Source organism: Dama dama, chromosome 5 (assembly GCF_033118175.1).
Source record: "Dama dama isolate Ldn47 chromosome 5, ASM3311817v1, whole genome shotgun sequence".
NCBI classification, from domain to species: Eukaryota; Metazoa; Chordata; class Mammalia; order Artiodactyla; family Cervidae; genus Dama; species Dama dama.
This window is the reverse complement of record NC_083685.1, coordinates 7806583-7825469: the sequence shown is the minus strand read 5'-3', so window position 1 is coordinate 7825469 and position 18887 is coordinate 7806583. Positions and strand designations below refer to the sequence as shown.

The 18887-nt window shown below is 50.6% G+C and overlaps 1 protein-coding gene across 1 annotated transcript; it reads left to right on the top strand.

The window, feature by feature from the left end:
- The first annotated feature begins 6729 nt into the window (after positions 1–6729).
- On the top strand, positions 6730–17686 carry CRYBB2 (crystallin beta B2). Its single transcript, XM_061140829.1, has 6 exons — positions 6730–6874; positions 8590–8669; positions 11409–11527; positions 14079–14211; positions 15491–15633; positions 17518–17686. The coding sequence occupies exons 2-6, from the start codon at positions 8616–8618 to the stop codon at positions 17684–17686; spliced, it is 618 nt and encodes a 205-aa protein (XP_060996812.1). The 5' UTR covers positions 6730–6874; positions 8590–8615.
- Positions 17687–18887: the final 1201 nt, after the last annotated feature.

Here is an 18887-nt window from a genome sequence, read left to right as displayed (position 1 = left end):
CTTCTGAGGCTCCATCATCTACTGTGTGTCTGTGGGCAAGTCACTTAACCTCTCTGTGCCTCCGTCACCTCGTCTGTAATGTGCAGTTAATAACACTATTTATCCAGGTTGCTTTGAGTACGTGCATAAGTTTAATTTGCAGAAAGGGATGAGAACAGTAGATAAAGTGTGGGCTCCGAAAGTATTCACCCTCCTCCTTCGTATCTTTAAAAATGATGAGCCTAGAGATGGGCTCTGTGGTTGTACGATCCAGAGAGATGTCTCGGTGATGCAGTGATGGGGGTTCATCCTAAGGATGCCAGTGCAAGCGAGAGAATAACGGAACTAGGCTCCGTGGCCAAGCACGGGGAATCCAAATAGTGGCAAGACTTCATGGGGAGAACGGGACCTGGGGAGGAGCAGGACTCAGGAGACAGGACTGGGCTGAAGCCCAAGGATTCCTGAGCGCTGGGCAGCAGACTTTGCGGGCTTCCTTCCTCCACAGGCCCACTAGGAGCAAGCCTCGACGAATGCACTCCCCATGCCAGGTTCTCTAGGGGTCCTCCTGCCACTTCCTGCTGCCAGCTGCCCCCTGCTCCCCAGTTTTTACCCTGGATGTCATTTATCTCCCCCTGGATGGTATGTGAATCTCCATACCCCTTAGAACTTGCAGTGGTGGTGTGTGAGGGCTACTTCCAGCTGCCAGCCTCTGCATGCCTGTGTGCCCAGGGGCAGCTGGAATTCTGGGGAATTAACACCTACTAGAAGCAGCCCTCATCCAACAGCTAACAGGAACTGCTGTGTAAATACCCCAGTGGGAACTTGACCAAGCATTCCTCCCCATTTTGGAAAAATCACGGCACCCCGAGGTGGTGTTGCCTGCAGTGTTTGCATCACCAATAAATCACCACTGGATCAATTCGCATGTCTGGCTGTATTATGTTCAAAAAGATTCTTCCTGGGCATATGAAATTGTCAAACACACATTCAGTTTACTATTACCTTCCAGTCCAAACTTGTCCATTGTAAGCAGCACAAATACCTAACTCTTTGTTTATATCATTCTTGTATAACTGTCCAAATCTATTTCTATTGAAATACATATTATTATGTTTCCTTTTATTTATTCCTTTATAGCTAGGACATCTTATTATTAATTCATTCTGAACATTATGCACATACTTGAGTTATAGTTTCAATTTTATTTAGAGAGATGAATGGACTGTCACAAAATAATTGTCATGAGAAGAGAGTGTTGGTGCTGAAAGAGGAGACGAGTTCTCTTGATGTAGGTGGCCTCTGAGGCTCCTTCTGGCTTTGGTTCCTTTTATGTCTAAGGATCAAACTGTGTTTGGGGATACCAGGTCTTCTCCTCTTTGTAGCAACAAAAAGGTGATTTTAACTAAAAATAGAGTTGTCATATGATCCAGCAATCCCACTCCTGGGCATATACCCAGACAAAAAGATACTGTAATTCAAAAAGATACTGCAGTGTTCACAGTAGCATTATGAATAGTCAAGGCATGGAAACAACCTAAATGTCCATCGACAGATGAATGGATAAAGAAGATGAGGTACATATATGCAATGGAATGCTACTTAGCCATAAAAAAGGATGAGATAACGCTATTTGCAGCAACATGAGTGCAACTAGAACTAACTGGAGTTCTTCAAAAAGAAGAAAGACAAATACTACATGCTATCACATACATGTGGACTCTAAGATATGACACAAATGAATCTGTCTACAAAACAAACTCATGGACATAGAAATCAGACTTGTAGTGGCTGAGGGGGCGGGGGTTGAGGGAGGGCTGGAATAGGAGGTTGGCATTCGCAGATGTATGCTTTTATGTATATAACGGATACACAACAAGGTCCTGCTGTTAGCACACAGAACTGTAATCCACGTCCTGTGTTAACCATAATGGAAAAGAATATTTTAAAAAAGAAAATATATAACATGTATAACACAACCTTGTAAATCAACCATACTTCAATTTTAAAAATCTTAAAAGAAAAAGAAGGTGATTTCAGACTTTCAGCTTCCAGAACTATGAGGCAATACATTTCTGGAAGTCTTTATGTAACATTATTTTTATTGTGATAAAATATTCATAACATTAAATTTACCATTTTAGCCACTTTTAAGTATTTGGTTTAGTGGCATTAAATACATTCACACTCTCTTGCGATCATCATTATCATCCATCTCCAGAAGTGTTTTTCATCTGGCAGAACTGAAACTCTGCACTTATAAAACCATAATTCCCCAGTTCCCCCTCCCTCCAGACCCTGGCAACCACGATCCTACTTTCAGTCTTTAAATTTAACTGCACTAATAATCTCATCTGAGTGGAACCATACTGTATTTGTACCTGGCTTCTGTCAGTTAGCATAATGTCTTCAAGTTTCATCTAGGTTGTAGGCTGTATCAGAATCTCATTCCTTTTCAAGGCTGAATGACATTCTATTGTAAGGCTAGAATTCATTTTGTTGATCCATTCAACTGCCAGTGAGCATTTGGGCTGTTTCCACCTTTTCGCCTTTGTGAGTGATGCTGCATGAACATGGGTGCATTATACAAATACCAGCTGGCATCCCTGCTTTACTTCTCGTGAGTGTATTCCCAGAAGTAGAACTGCTGGATCACATGGGAATCCTGAGGAAGGCATGGCAATCCACTCCAGTATTCTTGCCTGGAGAACCCCATGTACAGAGGAGCCTGGTGGGCTACAGCACATAGGATCGCAAAGAGTTGGACATGACCGAAACAGCTTAGCATGCACACACGCACGGAACCCTATGCTTAATTTTTTCAGGAACTGCAGTACTGTTTTCACAGAGGTTGCACCATTTTACATCCCCAAATTCTGTTATTTCAAGCCGCTAGTTTCAGGCCCTTGGCTTTGGTAGTCTAGGAAGTCAAAACAAGTCTCTACTATGTGTCAGGCACCGGGCTTTGGGAATATGACGGTGTGTGGTCAGGCCATTCAAGGTGGCGGTTCTCTTGGGACTTCTCTGGCAGTCCAGTGCTTACGGCTTTGCCTGCCAATGCGGGGGTGGGGGTGCAAGTTCAATCCCTGGTTGGGGAGCTAAGATCCTACAGGCCTCACCGCCAAAAAACCAAAACAAAACAGAAGCAATAGTGCAACAAATTCAATAAAGACTTTAAAAATGGCCCACAACAAGAGTCTTAAAAAATCAAGGCAAGATGGCTGTTCTCTTGTTCTCTGTACGCCGCCTTCCTTGCTCCACCAGCCCCCGCTTCAGCTGCACCTATGCACGAGACCATGTCGGTGCCTGCCCTCTGCCCCAGCCAGGGATGGTTCTAATCCTGACGGCAGAAGGGCTCCAGGGGCTAGTTTATTAAACGGAAACACCTGGATGATTATTAACCTGACGGGTCGTGAGGGGCGTGCCCAAGAGGCTGGTTTCCCTGGTAACCAATGAACCCACGTGACATTGGTTCCTCCAATCAAGGGCAGTCTCTCTCCTCTCTCCCCCACCCCCCCCACCCCCAGTGGTGAATAGCGCCGCCATGTTGCGCCCCTTGCTGCATGAAGTGGGGTTGTTGCCTCAGGACACTTTTCTCTTGACGTGTGAGGTCCCCTGTTGCATAACCATTGACGTCTCTCTGTCTCCAGGTTTAAGGCTGGGCAACTTCAAGGCTCACTCACAGTTGGCCATAAGAGGCTGAGGAAACTCGTGAGTGCGTAGGCATCGGGAAGTGAGGACGGGGCCGGAAAGTTGTGGGGGTGACCTGAGGTGGCGTCCACTAGCACGAGGGGCCCTGCGTAGCTGGCTGCCACGAGAGGCATCTTTCTCTTCCGTGAGATTGAGTGTCCTCTTCAATTCAGAGTCTCATTCCAGTTTAAAGGTGGCAGCTCCGCGCTCGGGGCTCCTCTGACTGCCCGGGGTTGGCTGAATGCAGACGAAAGGCGAGGACCAAGTATGTCACATACTTGGGGGTTACCTGGTCGGGTAAGACAACCCCATTCCCCAAACACCGGCCTCAGTCGGGCCACAGGAGTGGGCAGAGCAGCAATGTAGGGGGCCGGGACCACGGCTACATGCCGGCTACAATGCGTTACAACAGGTGTGAGACGTTACAAGATGTAACCAGAGTCTTCGAGCACCACAACCACTGTTCGGGGTCTAGAACAGCCGTGTGTGACCTACGGGACCCCCTTGGACATGGATTGCTACTAAGGCCCATGAAGTCCAGGAATGGGCCATTAAAAATACCAAACACTGGCTTTTCCACCTGCTTTACAAACTCTATCACTGCCAGGCTGTTTAAAAGAGCACTTAAACACTGAGAGGGGAATTTGCTCTCAGCACGTGGATCAGGAGGCTGACTTGAGCCCTGTGAACTATCACCGAGCATCCCATGATCATCGTCCCAGCACCCACGCCGTGTTAACCCAGAACTGTAGTCAACATCATCTGAGCTCAACTGTCAACACCAAAGGATCATTGCCAACCAAGAACGACCTTTTGCCCTTCAAATGGGATCTGCCCCCTGTTGAGCCTGAGACCGGCAGGTAAGTCCCTCTGGTTTGTCTTTGTTGCCTCCTGAGGAATAGGATTAGAAAGGGGTTTACAGATTTCACTTTTCCTCTCCCTGGCCCCACCTGAGGCTGCGACAGTAATTAACCTGGGCGCCTACTGGAGAAAACCGGCTTCCCTGGTGTCTCAGTGGTAAAGAACCAGCCTACCAATGCCAGAATTGCAAGTTCGATCCCTGGGTTGGGAAGATCCCCTGGAAAAGGAAATGGCAACCCAGCCCGGTATTCCTGCCTGGGAATTCCCACGGACAGAGGAGCCTGGCGGGCTCCAGTCCATGGGGCTGCAAAAGAGTTGGACACGACTGAGCGACTAAACAACTACTGTGGTGCGTTGTTAAACCAGTATTCAGTGCCGGCTGTGGGGACCGAGGGTGCACAGGCGGTGCGGTCCTGCAGGCAGGACGGACACACAGGCAGGTGAGGTTATCTCAGCGCTGCAGCTGCTTGTCGCTGTATGTCGCTTCATGGCCCTGATCTTCCCTGTGTTGTGCCTGTTGAACATCTTACATTTCTTCCTTGGTCTGAGTGGAGGGAATCTGTTCACAGACTGGGCGACAATGCTGGCCTCATTGCTGGGTCCATAGCGAGATGCTGTTGTGGCTGTCTGCTGGACTTCAAAGAAAAATTGACCCAATGAGCACCTGGATTACTGGTGATGCTTCCTAGCTGCTGGTGTCTGGATTGCATTTGTGCTGTTTGATTGCGGTGCCCTTCACCTGACCCCAGGGATATCAGGGAAGAGGGGCAGATCAGCATTGTCAGGGCCATACGGAGGATGTAAGGGAGACTTGTATGGTGAGGCCACTCAAGATGGCTGTTCTCTTGCTTCCTGTCCATCTCCTGCTTGGCCAGCCCCTGCTTTACTCACATGACCACCCAATCCTCTTCAATTACAGGGCTTCACTGGTCCCTAGTAACTGGTGAGCCCACCTACGTCACTTCCCTCCACAAAGGCCAGCCTCCTCCTTCTCTGAGTAGCTGGAGATTCCTGCTGTGTCCTGCTCCCTGTTGGACTCACATGGCCCCAGGATGGGTTGTGTAAGATCGCCTGTCCAGTGAATCACTGACGTCTCTGCCACTGTCTCTGACTCCTTCTTTGGCCTGAAGATCGAGTGATGACAAGGCTCACAGACTTTGGGGTGCAGTCCAATAGGTGGTAAACCTGGCAGACCACGGCCTTGCCCTCATGACGTTTATCTGCTGATTGTAAAGACAGCAGATAAATGAGCAACATGACGTCAGGTGGTGAGGAGTGCTACAGAGAGAGACAGCACAGCTGGGGGTATGGAAGTTGGGGAGAGCAAGTCCCCTCACTCCAACCCAATCTCCACGCCCCACTGGGGTCCCCTCTCTCCTGCCTGACCTTGGATTCGGTCAGGACACAGACAGTCTACAAAGAGGGTGTGCATGCCAGTTAAGGCCAAGTGCCCACAGGGCAGTGATGGGGCTGGCAGGGGGGATCGAGAGCCTTCTTTAAACCCCGGGGGGTGAGGATCCTGAGGGCACCCCACTGAGGAACAGTGGGTGCTGGGAGAGTCACGGGCCTCAGGGTGACATTCCCTCTTCTCGGTCTGGCTTGGCCAGCCCTGTGCTCATCCTAGCTGCCCAGCCCAGGCCCTCCCCATCGCAGGCCACCCTGGAGATGCATTAACCTGTTTGCAGGTCTTCTTGAAATACCACGACAGTGCGTTGTGCCTGGTCCCCTTCTGCTTAGAACTGTCCTCCTAACTCGGCTTCCCAGGCTCATTTCTCACCATCTCTGAGGACTTTGACTCTTCCCTGGAGCCTTTCCGGATGGTCCAGGCCCGGATAGGTCCCCTCCCTGACACTGCTCCCTCAGACAGAGCTTGGCACCAAATCCATGCCTAATAAATATTTGTTGGATGGATGGATGGGTGCTGGACCCTGCCAAACCACCTTCCTGTCCTTGGTTTTTTGTTTTGTTTTTTTTTCCTACCAGGGTCACTGAGATTTGCATCTGTCTGCCTCCCCCAGGGCTCAACGGACCACACCAGTGAACCCAGCATGCCCCTGGGCCTGGCAGCTGGATGGCTGATGCTTGCAAAGCAGGCAGCTTCTTGCTCGACCGCCTGACCACCCTGGCGCGGCCGAATCTGAAAGCTAATGACATTATTGTGCAGAGACACAATGTCTGTGGGCATTTGCTGACCCGGCCTTTGGTGTGGGCTTAATCCTGCATTCTCCCCTCACTGTCCACGGGGACGCAGCAGTCACCCATCTTGGCACGGGCACTTTTGGGGAAGGTATAAATGTCACCTCCCGCTGGAAGGCTCCACGGGCACTCTCAGGGACTGGTGTCACTGGTAAGAATGGCTGTCGTGCTTGTCTTGCCTTTTGCTCTCATCCTGCTCCCTGATGGAAAGGGTGGGAGACCTGGGTTCGAATCCAGAGGCTACTGCTTTCTGACCAGGTGACTTTGGGGCCAAGACCTCAAGGCGCTGAGCCTCAGTTTTCTTTTCTGTGAAGTGGGGAGAGGGGCCGGGGTCCTAAAACCTCCTTTGCCGTGGGGCTCAGAGACAATGTAGGTGAGTGGTCCAGCGTGATGCCTGGCATGGAGCGTGTACTTTGACGATGCTCTTTACTGATACTAAACTGTCTGTCAGCATCTTCGTTTTGCCAGCGGAGAAGAATATGACTGAGGGTTTGTGAGTGGAAGGAATAAACCCATGGAAGGTTCAGCTTCACTTCTAGGGCGGTGAGTCAGTTCTCTCCACACCCACAAACCTGTGCGGGACACCTGCTCTGTGTCCTGCCTTGGGACAGATAGGAAGCGGCCGCCCGTCTAATGGAAGCTCCCAGCCACAGGTGACTAAAGCTGGGTGGAAAGGACCCTAGTGAAGCCATAATCGCTGCTGTGTGCTGAGCGCTGAGTGGGTTCCAGGAACTCTCAAGTGCTTGTGGTTTTCTGTGTTCGATACTTGGATCGTCACAACCTGTCTGTAGACGTGACCAGGCGCCATCCTGTCCCCACTTTACAGAGCAGGAAACTGAGGCACAGAGGAGACACCCTTGTCAGGGGTTGAAGCTGGTAAGCGGCAGAGGCAGCGCCTGAGCTGAACCAACTGAGCTTAGCCTTCAGTCTGAGGACGCCAATGGTGGAGGGCAGTAATGTGGGGCCTTGGGCACAGGGACAGACCCAGAGGGCTGCTTTCCTAGGGGAGAAGGGCAGGTCTGGCTCCCAAGCTGTTTAGTTGAATGTTCTCTTTTGGGGGAACATCCTGGCCTGGCCTGTGGTGTGGAAGGAGCTTCTGGAAGCTAGATGTTACCTCTGGAGAAGGAGACAGGTTCCCCTCCACACTGGAAAGACGCAGGCTGGGTTCTCTGCCCCTCCTGCGGGAAGGGAGGAGACACTTGACCGTTGTCCGTACTTTTCTGACATTCTCGGTCATTAAGAAACTGTCCTGCTGCTGATCAGTGTCTGAAGTTGTGTTATGCTCATGTCTTTGCTTCCTGAGCTCCATAATAGATGTATGTACTAATCGTGGGGGGCGGATAAGACCAGTAGGGGAGAGGAGCGTTCTGGGGTCCAGGTGGTGGGGAGGCAGTCAAGGAGGATGTTGGGGCGGGGGCAGGGGGTCCGGGGAACTTTGTGAGACTGCAGATTGGGAACTACACCCTGGCCAAGCATGGCCGGAGCGTGAGTTTCCTCTGCTTATGCTGTTTTCTTTTAATCAAGAAATTTCTGCATAATATTGATTGATGTATAAGAAATTGAGGTGTAGTAGCATCAATTGTCTGGGGCCACGTGGGCCCCCAGTCATGTTCTAGTTTCTCACTTTATTTTTTAGTACACCTCATTTCTTTGTACCCCCTTGGAGCCGGCCTGGATGCACAGAAGCAAAGCTAGTGACGAACATTCAGGCAGACGCTGGCCGTCCCCACTGCCCTAGGAGAACCTGAAACCAGGCAGGGAGACACAGAATAGGAGGTGGGGCTGGAATGATGTGGCTCAGGCCCCCCAGTGAGGGAGCCGAGGGCCTGGAGGGGTCCTCACTGCTGCTTCCCCCATGCCTTCCAGGTCACTCCTGCACGGGACAGCCCACCATGGCCTCAGACCACCAGACCCAAGCGGGCAAGCCGCAGCCCCTCAACCCCAAGGTGGGTACCACGTCAGGGGATGGGGTGGCAAGTGCAGAGTCTCTCTAAGACTCGGTTTTCCTTCTATAAATTGGGATTTGTGGCTTCTTTTCTGGGGTCCCTCTCTCTGGGCCGTAGTCTCCCCAACTTGCACAGTGGAGGAGGGTGCTAGAAGGCTCCTTCCCAGCCCACAGCCAGCATATTTCTGACTCTGGAGACTCAATTTTCTCTGCCTTACCCTGAACCCCATTGCCCAAGAGGGGTCCCCAAAGCTGGGGTGAACCCTCAGCCCAGTCTAAGAGGGGGTTTGTGAATGGGTGGTGGGGTGGGCTTCACACCTGCTGTGTGACCTGGACCAGTCACTTCACCTCTCTTAGCCTCAGGTTCCTCCTAAAAATGGGGAGAGTTGGACTCAGTGCCTAAGATATCTGTGAAAAGGCAAAGAAACAGGCTCAGCCCCCTCTGCTTCGGGGGCTCCAGGCTTGGATTCCATCCTAGAACTGCTTTTTGTCTGACTTGGGACCCAGCTTGCTCCATTCTGCCCCCAAAGGGGCTTACTTTCTGGAAGACAGATACATAAATAAACTAGTAAATACATAATTTCAAGGAATGAGAAGTATTAGGAAGAAACAGAAAGAGTAGGGTCCTTCAGAGTCAGGGTGAACAGGGAACATATTAGCTAAGGTCAGGGAGGACTCCTCAGAGGAGGTGACATGGAGCAGAAGCCCCGGTCAGGGTGGGGAGCACTGAAAATCGGGGCGTGGGGTGGAGAGTGTTCAGGCGGAGAGCATGGTGAGTACAGAGGGCCAGGAGTCGGAGTGAGCTGGGTGAGCTTGAGCAGCAAGAAGGCCAGTGGGACGTGGCTTGGAGCCACCATCCGGTCAATTTCAAATGGGAGCCGCTGACGGCGTTTGATGCTTCCTGGTAGCCATGTTGGACTTCCCAGGTGGCTCAGTGGTAAAGAATCTGCCAGCCAATGATGGAGACTCAAGTTCGATCCCTGGGTTGGGAAGATCCCCTGGAGAAGGGAATGGCAACCCACTCCAGTGTTCTTGCCTAGAGAATCCCATGGACAGAGGAGCCTGGCAGGCTGCAGTCCATGGGGTCGCAAAAGAGTCGGACACAACTTTGTGACTAAACAACAAGTAGCCATGTTAACAAAGTAAGAAGAAACAAGGGGAATTAGCTTTTGTATATTTTATTAAACCCAATATATCCTAATGTATAGTCAGTAGAAAAATTGTTAGAGGACTATTTTACATTCTTTTTTTCATAATAAATCTTCAACATTTGATGTGTATTTGAAACTTACAGCACATTTCAATTCAGATTAGTTGCATATGTTCAGTATACATCTAGTGGTTGCTGAATTGGACAGTGCAAGTTGAAAGGATTAGGTAATACATAAAATTTTAGCATCCATCTGTGGATAAATAGCAACAATAATAATAATACTGAGCTCCTGGGCTGTCTGAGGCCTTTCAGATCCATGGGGAGGCTGTCCTTCTTCACCTTCCTTAGCCTGCAACCCTTGTCTCCCAGGCCAGGGTGGTCATAACACACTAGTCCTCGACTCTCATGTTCTGGATTCTTCTCAGTAACCCTGCAAAGTTGGCATGATTCCCCATTTCACAGTCAGGGCAGCTGAGGCTCAGAGCGATCGTGTGGCTTTCTCAGGTTGCCCAGCTGGATGCAGAAGAGGAGATACTGGAGCTCAGATCTCCTGACCCATCCATGGTCGAGTCAGTGAGCATCAAGCCTGAATTGAGCCCATGGAATCTGAGCCCTACTGGGCCTCCCTCCCCTGGCTTTATCTGCTTTGTGTGGCTAATCCCTGGCCTGGGAGAGAGGGGCATGTTGACCCAGCAAGTGCTGAGCATGTAGATTCTCCAGCTGCCCTTCCTGGGAGCCAGCTGCCCTGAGCCCAGCTCTTCAGCCAGAGGCAGCTCCCAGGGGAAGTGCATCTGACCCTGAGTTCTCTTTGCAATCATGAAAGGTGACAGCTGCCCCCTGTCCCCACCTGCTTCCCAGTTAGCACTGGCTATGAAGCTGCAGGCAGTCCTTTGATTTTGCTGAGCTTCATTTTTCCTGGTGGGGATTCTGCCAGCCCGTCCCTGGGCTGATGAGGACCAGATGAGGCAAGTGGGGTGAAGTCTTCTTAAGAGGTATCCCGAGAGGGAAGAAAGCCTGCAGAACCAATGGGGGCTTAAGAGAAGAGCACGGGTGTGTGTGGTTTTGTGGGTGGAATGTGGGTGCAGGCTGGTATTGACAAGGGCCGGAGAAGCTTGAGCAGCATGGCTTACCTAGCATTGTGCTATTCCTACTCTGGTCCACAGACCAGTGGTACCAGAACAGTGCTCTAACGGAGACAGCATCAGACAGGCCTGGGCTGCAAGTTCAGCTCTGCCACTCACCCATGTCCCTTAATTAATATGACTGTGCCTCCCACATGCAGAGCAAATATGGTATACTCACCACTATGCTCCTCTGAATCCTTCCAACAACCCCATGAGGTAGGTTCTGTCTTTATTTCCCATTTTACAGATGGGGAAATTGAGGCTCAGAGAGGTGAAATGCTGCCTCAGGGTCTCACAGCTGGTCATTGGAGCTGGGACTATCAGACTTTATGTTTGATTGGTGATTTACAAGCACGGAACCCTTCAGGATCCTTCGAGGCTCTCTGAGTCCTCTCCCCACCCCGCTGCCCTGTTCTCCTCTTCCCAGTCATGATGAGGGTCTGACTCTCTCCTCCTGTTGCAGATCATCATCTTTGAGCAGGAAAACTTCCAGGGCCACTCACATGAGCTCAACGGGCCCTGCCCCAACCTGAAGGAGACTGGCGTGGAGAAGGCGGCCTCTGTCCTGGTGCAGGCTGGACCGTATGTACCTGGGCGGGGGGGGGCCTCACTCGGTCACGGGCTGACAGGTGAGGCGGCCGTACTGTGGAGCTGGAGGGATCTGTCCTGAGCTTCTAGACTGTGCAATCGGGGGACCAGAATTTGGGGTCTTGGCAGCCTTCGGAGAGAGCTTGTGTTTTAAAGTCAGATAGAGCTAGGTTTCAAATCCTGGTTTCACCACTTCTGTTCTGTTGGACCAGGAGCTTCCCTCTCTGGGCCGCAGATTCCTCCTCTGTAGGACGAGGCTAACCGTGTCCTCCTGGGGATGATGGGATGGAGCCCATGTGAAAAGCCTGACATCCGGGTCAGCCACTTCCTTGAGGCAGGGAGATGGCCACGGTGACTCCCAAGGACTTTGGCAGAGCTGCCAGTCTCTGACTCTGGGAGTGTCCTCACTCTGCTGGGAGGTCTGAAGCTGGATGTCCCAGCTCTGCATCCACCCTTCCCTTCCCTGTTCCTGATGATGACTTGGTCTCTGTAGACTCACTGACACATTTGGGGGCCAGCAGGCTTGGGACCCCAGACCCAAGAAAGAAGGGGAGGTGACTGGTCTGCTCGGACTGAGCCATGCTCAGGTCACATAGTTGAGCACAACCTTCAGGGTCCTGTCTTTGTGGTTCCCCAGTGGTTCCTTCTTTGCAAGAGCCTCCGGAATCAGAGGTGGCCACCAGTGACACCCAACCAACGGGTCAGTGAGTCTGGTGTGGGTCCTGGGTGACCTGCCCCATACCTCAAGTTTCACAGGGCATTGTGCAGAGAGTGATGACCCTACTTGAATCAGAGTCTGCTGACGGACAACACAACCAAAGGAATGGCCCCACCCAGCCCCGCTAACCTGATGCACTCAGGACACCAGTGTGCTTAGGACCATGTCTTCCTGGACAGCTAAGGTTTTGACCATTGAAGAACCACATCTGATTTTCTTTTTTTAGTATTTGGATGGGAGAATTTCTCAAATAGACTTTACACTTCTCTGCTTTCTTTTTTAAAAATTATCTGATGTTTATATTGTTCATTGTTTAACATTAAGGAGAAATGGTTTAGTGCAAAAAAACCCAAAAAACCCATATGACTCTAGTCTTACTACTCAGAAGTAACCATGAAGATTTTGATTTTTGTCTGTATATACTTAGATTTTTCTCTGTATGTATTTCACCAAATATATATTAGAAATAGATTTAATCAGAAGTCAGATCATGCTTTACAAACTCTTTTGTAACTCATTTTGAAGACTTTGCAAGATACCTCAAATTCTCTCTGTGTCATTAAGGAGCATTTTATGTCAATGTTTTTGAAAGAGCTGTTTGGAGATAAATCTGCATCAGAGTCTCAGAAGGGGGAGGCTTTGACGTGCATGTTCTTGGGCCCCCTCCCTGCCCCATTGAATCAGACTCTTGGGGTCTGGAGCCCAGGAATCTACATTTCACAAACCTGCCTGGTGATGTTTCTGCCCAGTTAGGCTTGAGACCCTGTGTCCTAGCTCATGATTTTTCATGCCTTTTTAACATTACATCACAGAATATTACCCAGTTTCCTCAACCAGGTCCTGCCTATTGGCTGTGTAAGTTGTTTCTATTATTTGATGTTATAAACAACGCCATGATGAACAGCCTTACCCTTATGTCTGCAGCCTCTCAACAGGCGTTTTCTAAGGACACGTGACCTAAAGCAGAATTGCCAGATCAAGAGGGCAGGCATTCTCTTCTTCTAAAAGCAGCAAGAAACACTGTCTCCCTTCCCTTAAGGACTTATATCATTGTTCTGAATGGCTGTTACTGTGCCAGGCTGGATTGTTAGCCTTTGCGATGAAGCGCCCCAGAATACCAGGCATCATGAAATCGTGCCGCCTTTTTCTGACTGTCCCCTTTCCTCTATTAGCCACGCCCCGTTGGAAGGCAATCCTTCCCTTTAAGGTACTATTTCTCTCCTACTGTGGATCTAAGACTGTTGGTGTTCTGTCTGTACAAAATGAGTCCAGAGACCACCATCAGGAACAAAAGAGGAAACAGAGAGAATGGATTGGTATGAACAAGGTGTGTGAGCTTTAGAAGCAATGATGTTCTGGAGTCAGTCCTCAGTGGTGAAAGCCAACTGGGCACATTTCTTCCCAGCTCCGTGTGCACTGACGTCACGTGGAGGGCGTGAAATCAGCCACGTATGGTGGGAGTATTTACACCATGGAAACTGGCAAGCTGGATTTGTTTTCTTTTTGAGAGCTCCTTGTTAATTCACCAGTATACCACTGGCCCCAGGACATGGGTTCTGTACATCTGTGCTTGTTGCTAGGTTGTCTTTTAGGCTTCCTTTATATTTCTTGATTGTGTTCCAGATGACGAGCCAGCACGGTGCTGGGTTTTGGATAACTGAGCTGACACTGCCCTTTGATTCGCTGTGCTTCGGTTTAGATGAGGCTGCTACTCATTGTGACGAGCTGGGCCACTGTGAACTCTGGGGCCTGAGGGAGGAGCCAGGGTCCCACCAGAGGAAGCCCGGAGGGAGCCTGACCTGCTGTCTCTCTGTGTCTCCACTGCAGCTGGGTGGGCTACGAGCAGGCCAACTGCAAAGGGGAGCAGTTCGTGTTTGAGAAGGGTGAGTACCCCCGCTGGGACTCGTGGACCAGCAGTCGGAGGACGGACTCACTCAGCTCCCTGAGGCCCATCAAAGTGGTGAGCCCCCCGTCCCTCGTCGTCTTCCTCTCTTTGCCCCGCTTAAAGCCAGAGGTCTAGGGACTAGGAAGGAGCCTTCCCTTCTGGCATCATGCCCCCGGCCATGTGACCCTGCATAAGTTACTTCACCTCCCTAAGCCTCAGTTTCCGCATCTGCAAAATGGGGATATTAGTGTCAATGGCATAGCCTGAGTGTGGCCGCAGTGCACAACTTCAGGGACTTCAGGTTTCATTCAGAATGCTCCAGGGGCACCGTTCACATTCTAGTCTATGTGGATGGCGCTATTCAGGTCTATGCAACTCCTGTCACAGAGCAATTGCTCCCTAACGATTGCTGCTATAAATACTCAGAGAAATTCTGGGTTTTGGGGTGGAGGAGAAGGCAGCTTGTTCTTGTTCATAGCTCATGCCCCTGTGACCTTTCAGAGCTTCTCAGATCCTGATTCTTACTGGTGTGTGGTCTGCAAGGGCAAAGCGACCACTAATGCTCAGTTACGCTCCCAAACCTCCCCAGCCCAGCCTGCTTCCCCCCGGAGCTTGATGCAAAATCAAACGACATTGGATTTAGCATTCTATAGACCTGAGTTCCTTTGTTGACTCTAGTCCTCCTGGCTGTGTGTGTGACCTTGGCCAAGTCACTTTCTCTGAGTCTCAGTTTTCTCATCTGCCAAATAGCGTGAAAGTGTTGGTCGCTCATTCATGTCTGACTCTTTGGGACCCCCATGGACTGTAGTCCACCAGGCTCCTCTGTCCATGGAATTCTCCAGGCAAGCATACTGGAGTGGGTAGCCATTCCCTTCTCTAGGGGATCAACCTGACCCAGGGCTCGACCCTGGGTCTCCTGCATTGCAGGCAGATTCTTTACTGTCCGAGCCAAGAGTAGCTTAAAGAATGAACACTAGACGTAGAAGAAGAATGTCAGAGGAACAGGAGAATGGGAAGATATGTGGAGATGAAGGAAAGCCAAAATATTGTGTCTTCTAGAGGCATGATAAGCCTATGTGTATGTATGTATCATGGCTACCATTTATTTTTAAAAAGGGGAGTTGAGGCTGTGGGAGGGAAAAATGCCATTTCAGAGCCAAGTACGCCCCAAAGTGTAGAAGCTGGAGTGACTGTTTTGTGAAGGTAGCCCAGTATGATGACCACTGTCGCTGGCCAGTGCCATCAACACTCAAGCAGTAGGGGTCTTGGGCAGATGGCTGCAGGCAGAGCGTGCTGGTCCCAACTCCAGGGCACCCTGGGTGCCCTCACCCACACTCCCACTCCCCGTCCACAGGACAGCCAGGAGCACAAGATCACCCTGTATGAGAACCCTAACTTTACGGGGAAGAAGATGGAGGTGATAGACGATGACGTGCCCAGCTTCCACGCCCATGGCTACCAGGAGAAGGTGTCTTCCGTGCGGGTGCAGAGTGGCACGTGAGTACACACCCAGCCCTGGCTCTCCCTGCCCCGGGAGCCTGGACTCTGAGCTGCTGAGCCCTGCTCTGCCCCGAGCCCTGGGGGTCGTCGTATACATTCCCGACCTCAGCCTTCCCACTGGAAAATGGGCATTAAAATCATCAGATGCAGGCACGTGGCTTTCAGTCCCTGAAGTTCCATCCTGACCTGCCTTTTGGGCAACACCTTGCCTTTGAAAGAGAGAAATCGTGGCATTAACCTCAGCTCCAAAGAGCAGGATAGTAAATGTTGGGTGGGGGCAGGGTAAGGCAGAGGTGAGGGGTGGGGGGAGATCAGAAGGCTTGGAATGAGTTGAGTGGTCTTTACAGAGCTGAGAGAGACAGGAAGTACAACCCATGCTGGCCTTTTTCTGCATGCATTCCTGAGGTTGGAAATAGGAGGGGTCATTCTCCACCAAATTAAATTTCTTCAGTACATAAACCTCGGTCACCAGCATTGGGGAATTTCTCATTGTGAAAAATGTGGATTCTATGGGGAATCTGAAGATGGACTTTGGGCAGTGGTATGCTAGAGCATACCATCTTGTACCAGCTTGCAAAAGCTGACTTAACTTTTCAGAATTTAATGTGAGTTGGTTGCTTAATCATTGGTAGCTTGAAATAAGCCATCGCAGACATATGTACACCACAGAGATTGGAAAGTGTTACAAACAAGACTCCCCCCCCCCCCCCCCCCCCACACACACACACGCAGCAGCACTAGTTCACCAATACATACTGGCTTTCTGGGGCTTGTCAGACTCTCAGAGTCTGCACAGTTCTGCATTCCTGTGCCCTGTCACTCATTCATTGGTTCAGTTTGTCAAGTGATGTCATATGCCAGGCACCATGACAGGTGATCAGTAATTCAAGGTAGGTTAGAGAGACCTGGCCTCGGTCTTGTGTAGCTAAAGGTCTGCTTGGAGGCAACTGTTCATAATTAGGAATCCATGCAAATCTAGGCTTCTTCCTTAAAGAAGGGGCTCTTGAGCTGAGATCTCAAGAAAGTAGGAATTGTAGAGGTAAAGAGAAGGAAGGATGCTCCAGACAGAATAGCACGAGCAAACGTCCTGTGGTGGGAGGAGCCTGGTGAGTCCCCTGGGCTCTGCAAGGGACAGAGTGGCCGGGCTGCAGAGATACAGTGGCTGGAATGAGTGTGAGAGGCGAGCTGGAGGTGTTCACGGGGGCTGGCCGGGCAGGTTCGTGGGGGCCAGGCCTGTGTGATGCCTCCTGGGGAGAAGACTGTAACAGTTGTCAGGTGCCCAGTGAGAGATCCCCTAAATGATGATGGCTTCAACTGGTGGAGGGATCACAGAGGGCTCCTGGGACCTCTGCTACGGCTCTTTGGCCTTGTTGGGGATTGGGCAAGAGGCCTGTCTCACTCTAAGCTTGAGTGAGCTTGAGATCACCGCTTCCTCTGATCCCGGTGTCAGGCCTGCCGTTAAAAGTTGCATCTGGGAATTTCCCTGGTGGTTCAGTGATTGAGACTTAGTCTTCCAATGCTGGGGGTGTGGGTTTGACCTCTGATCAGGGAGCTAAGATACCATAGGCCTCAGGGCCAAAAAACAGAAACATAAAACAGAAGCAGTATTATAACAAATGGAATAAAGACTTAAAAAACGGTCCATTTAAAAAAAAAAACTTAAAAAAATAGTTGCTTCTGGAGGTAGCGAGCTCCGCATCCAGGGGAGGAAGAAAGCAGAGGCTGGACCTGGGAAGGGTGGTGGAGCTCTGCTCAACATCCAGGTAGTGAGGGATGAGTGGGAGGCCCACCCTTTCTGGTGGCTGAGCCACCCCCTCGTCTCTCTCTCCTTCTGTGTCTCCTGACTCCCCCCGTGCCCTCCCCCAACCTCTGGCCCTGCAGGTGGGTCGGCTACCAGTACCCCGGCTACCGTGGGCTGCAGTACCTGCTGGAGAAGGGTGATTACAAGGACAGCGGTGACTTCGGGGCCCCCCAGCCCCAGGTGCAGTCCGTGCGCCGCATTCGGGACATGCAGTGGCACCAGCGGGGCGCCTTCCACCCCTCCAGCTAGTGCCCCTCCCTTGCCTCCTTCCCAGGGGCCTGGCCTCTGCCCAGCATCCCACCAGACATCCTGGAGAGTGAATAAAGTGTGACTTGCAACTTATCCGAGGCAGCGTCCTTTTATCGCCTGTGGAAGCCAGGGTGCTGCATGCTTGCGTGCGTGTGTGTGTGTGTGTAAGGCAGACACAGAATGACAAGAGAACCCGAAAGTGACTGGGTGAGGGGTGGGACAACCTCACCGAGACGTCTCAGCTCTGCAGCTGCTTAGCTCTGTGACCTGCAGCACATTGTCCAGCCTCTGAGCCTCTGCTTCTTCATCTGTCTTACAACCCGCTTTGCCCCCTGAGTGACTGGCTTGGCTGACCTCTGAGTCATCCTTGTGTGGTTGCCAAGCGCAGTCATTCAGAGGCATGTGATGGTTGCTCCAGACCCTAAAAATGTACCCACTGCCTGCCGTTCCCACAGAATTGCCTTATCACCTTGAACCTGGGAGTTTATTTAAATCTGCCCAGTGGAGTCCCAAACCCTGTAATGCCCACCCGCATCCCAGAGAGAGGTCACAAAGACCTGTCTCTGTGTCTGCATTCTGTGGTCCCCTTGTTCACGCCTTGGTTGCGGTGGTCACTTACTGTAGCAACTGAGGGCTGGGTTCCTGCATCTTATGAGTCTGGACTCAATTGGCTGTTCTGGAGCCCTGCCCAATCATGGGACCTCAGAGCCTTCCTACTTGGAAAAATAGGGAAAAAATAGTGTCTCCCTAACAGGGTTATAGCAAGGATAACGAGATAATCCAGGTGTTCTCTATATAAATGTTAAATACTGGTTGGTCTTCTGTAGTACGAATACCCGCTCCCAGAGAGCAGCTTCTTTTTACTTTGTCTTTGCTATCTTTTGATGTAGTAGTTTTAAATTTTGATGTGATTTAACATCAGTCTGCGCCTTTATGGTTTGTATCTGCCATGTCTGCCGTGTTTTCTTTAAGAAATTCTTACCCCATTTGTCATGAGTATATTCTCTAAACTTTTCCCCTACAGGTTTTAAAGTTTTCCCATTTAAGCTCTCAGTTGTCCTGGAGTTTATTTTTGTGTATAGTATGTGGCAGGGACCTAATTTTTCATTTTTGATTTCTTTTTTCCCCACTTTGGATCACTGTTGTCCTGGAATAATTTATTGAGAGTCCGTTTTCCCCCCACTGTGGTACAAAGTTGCCT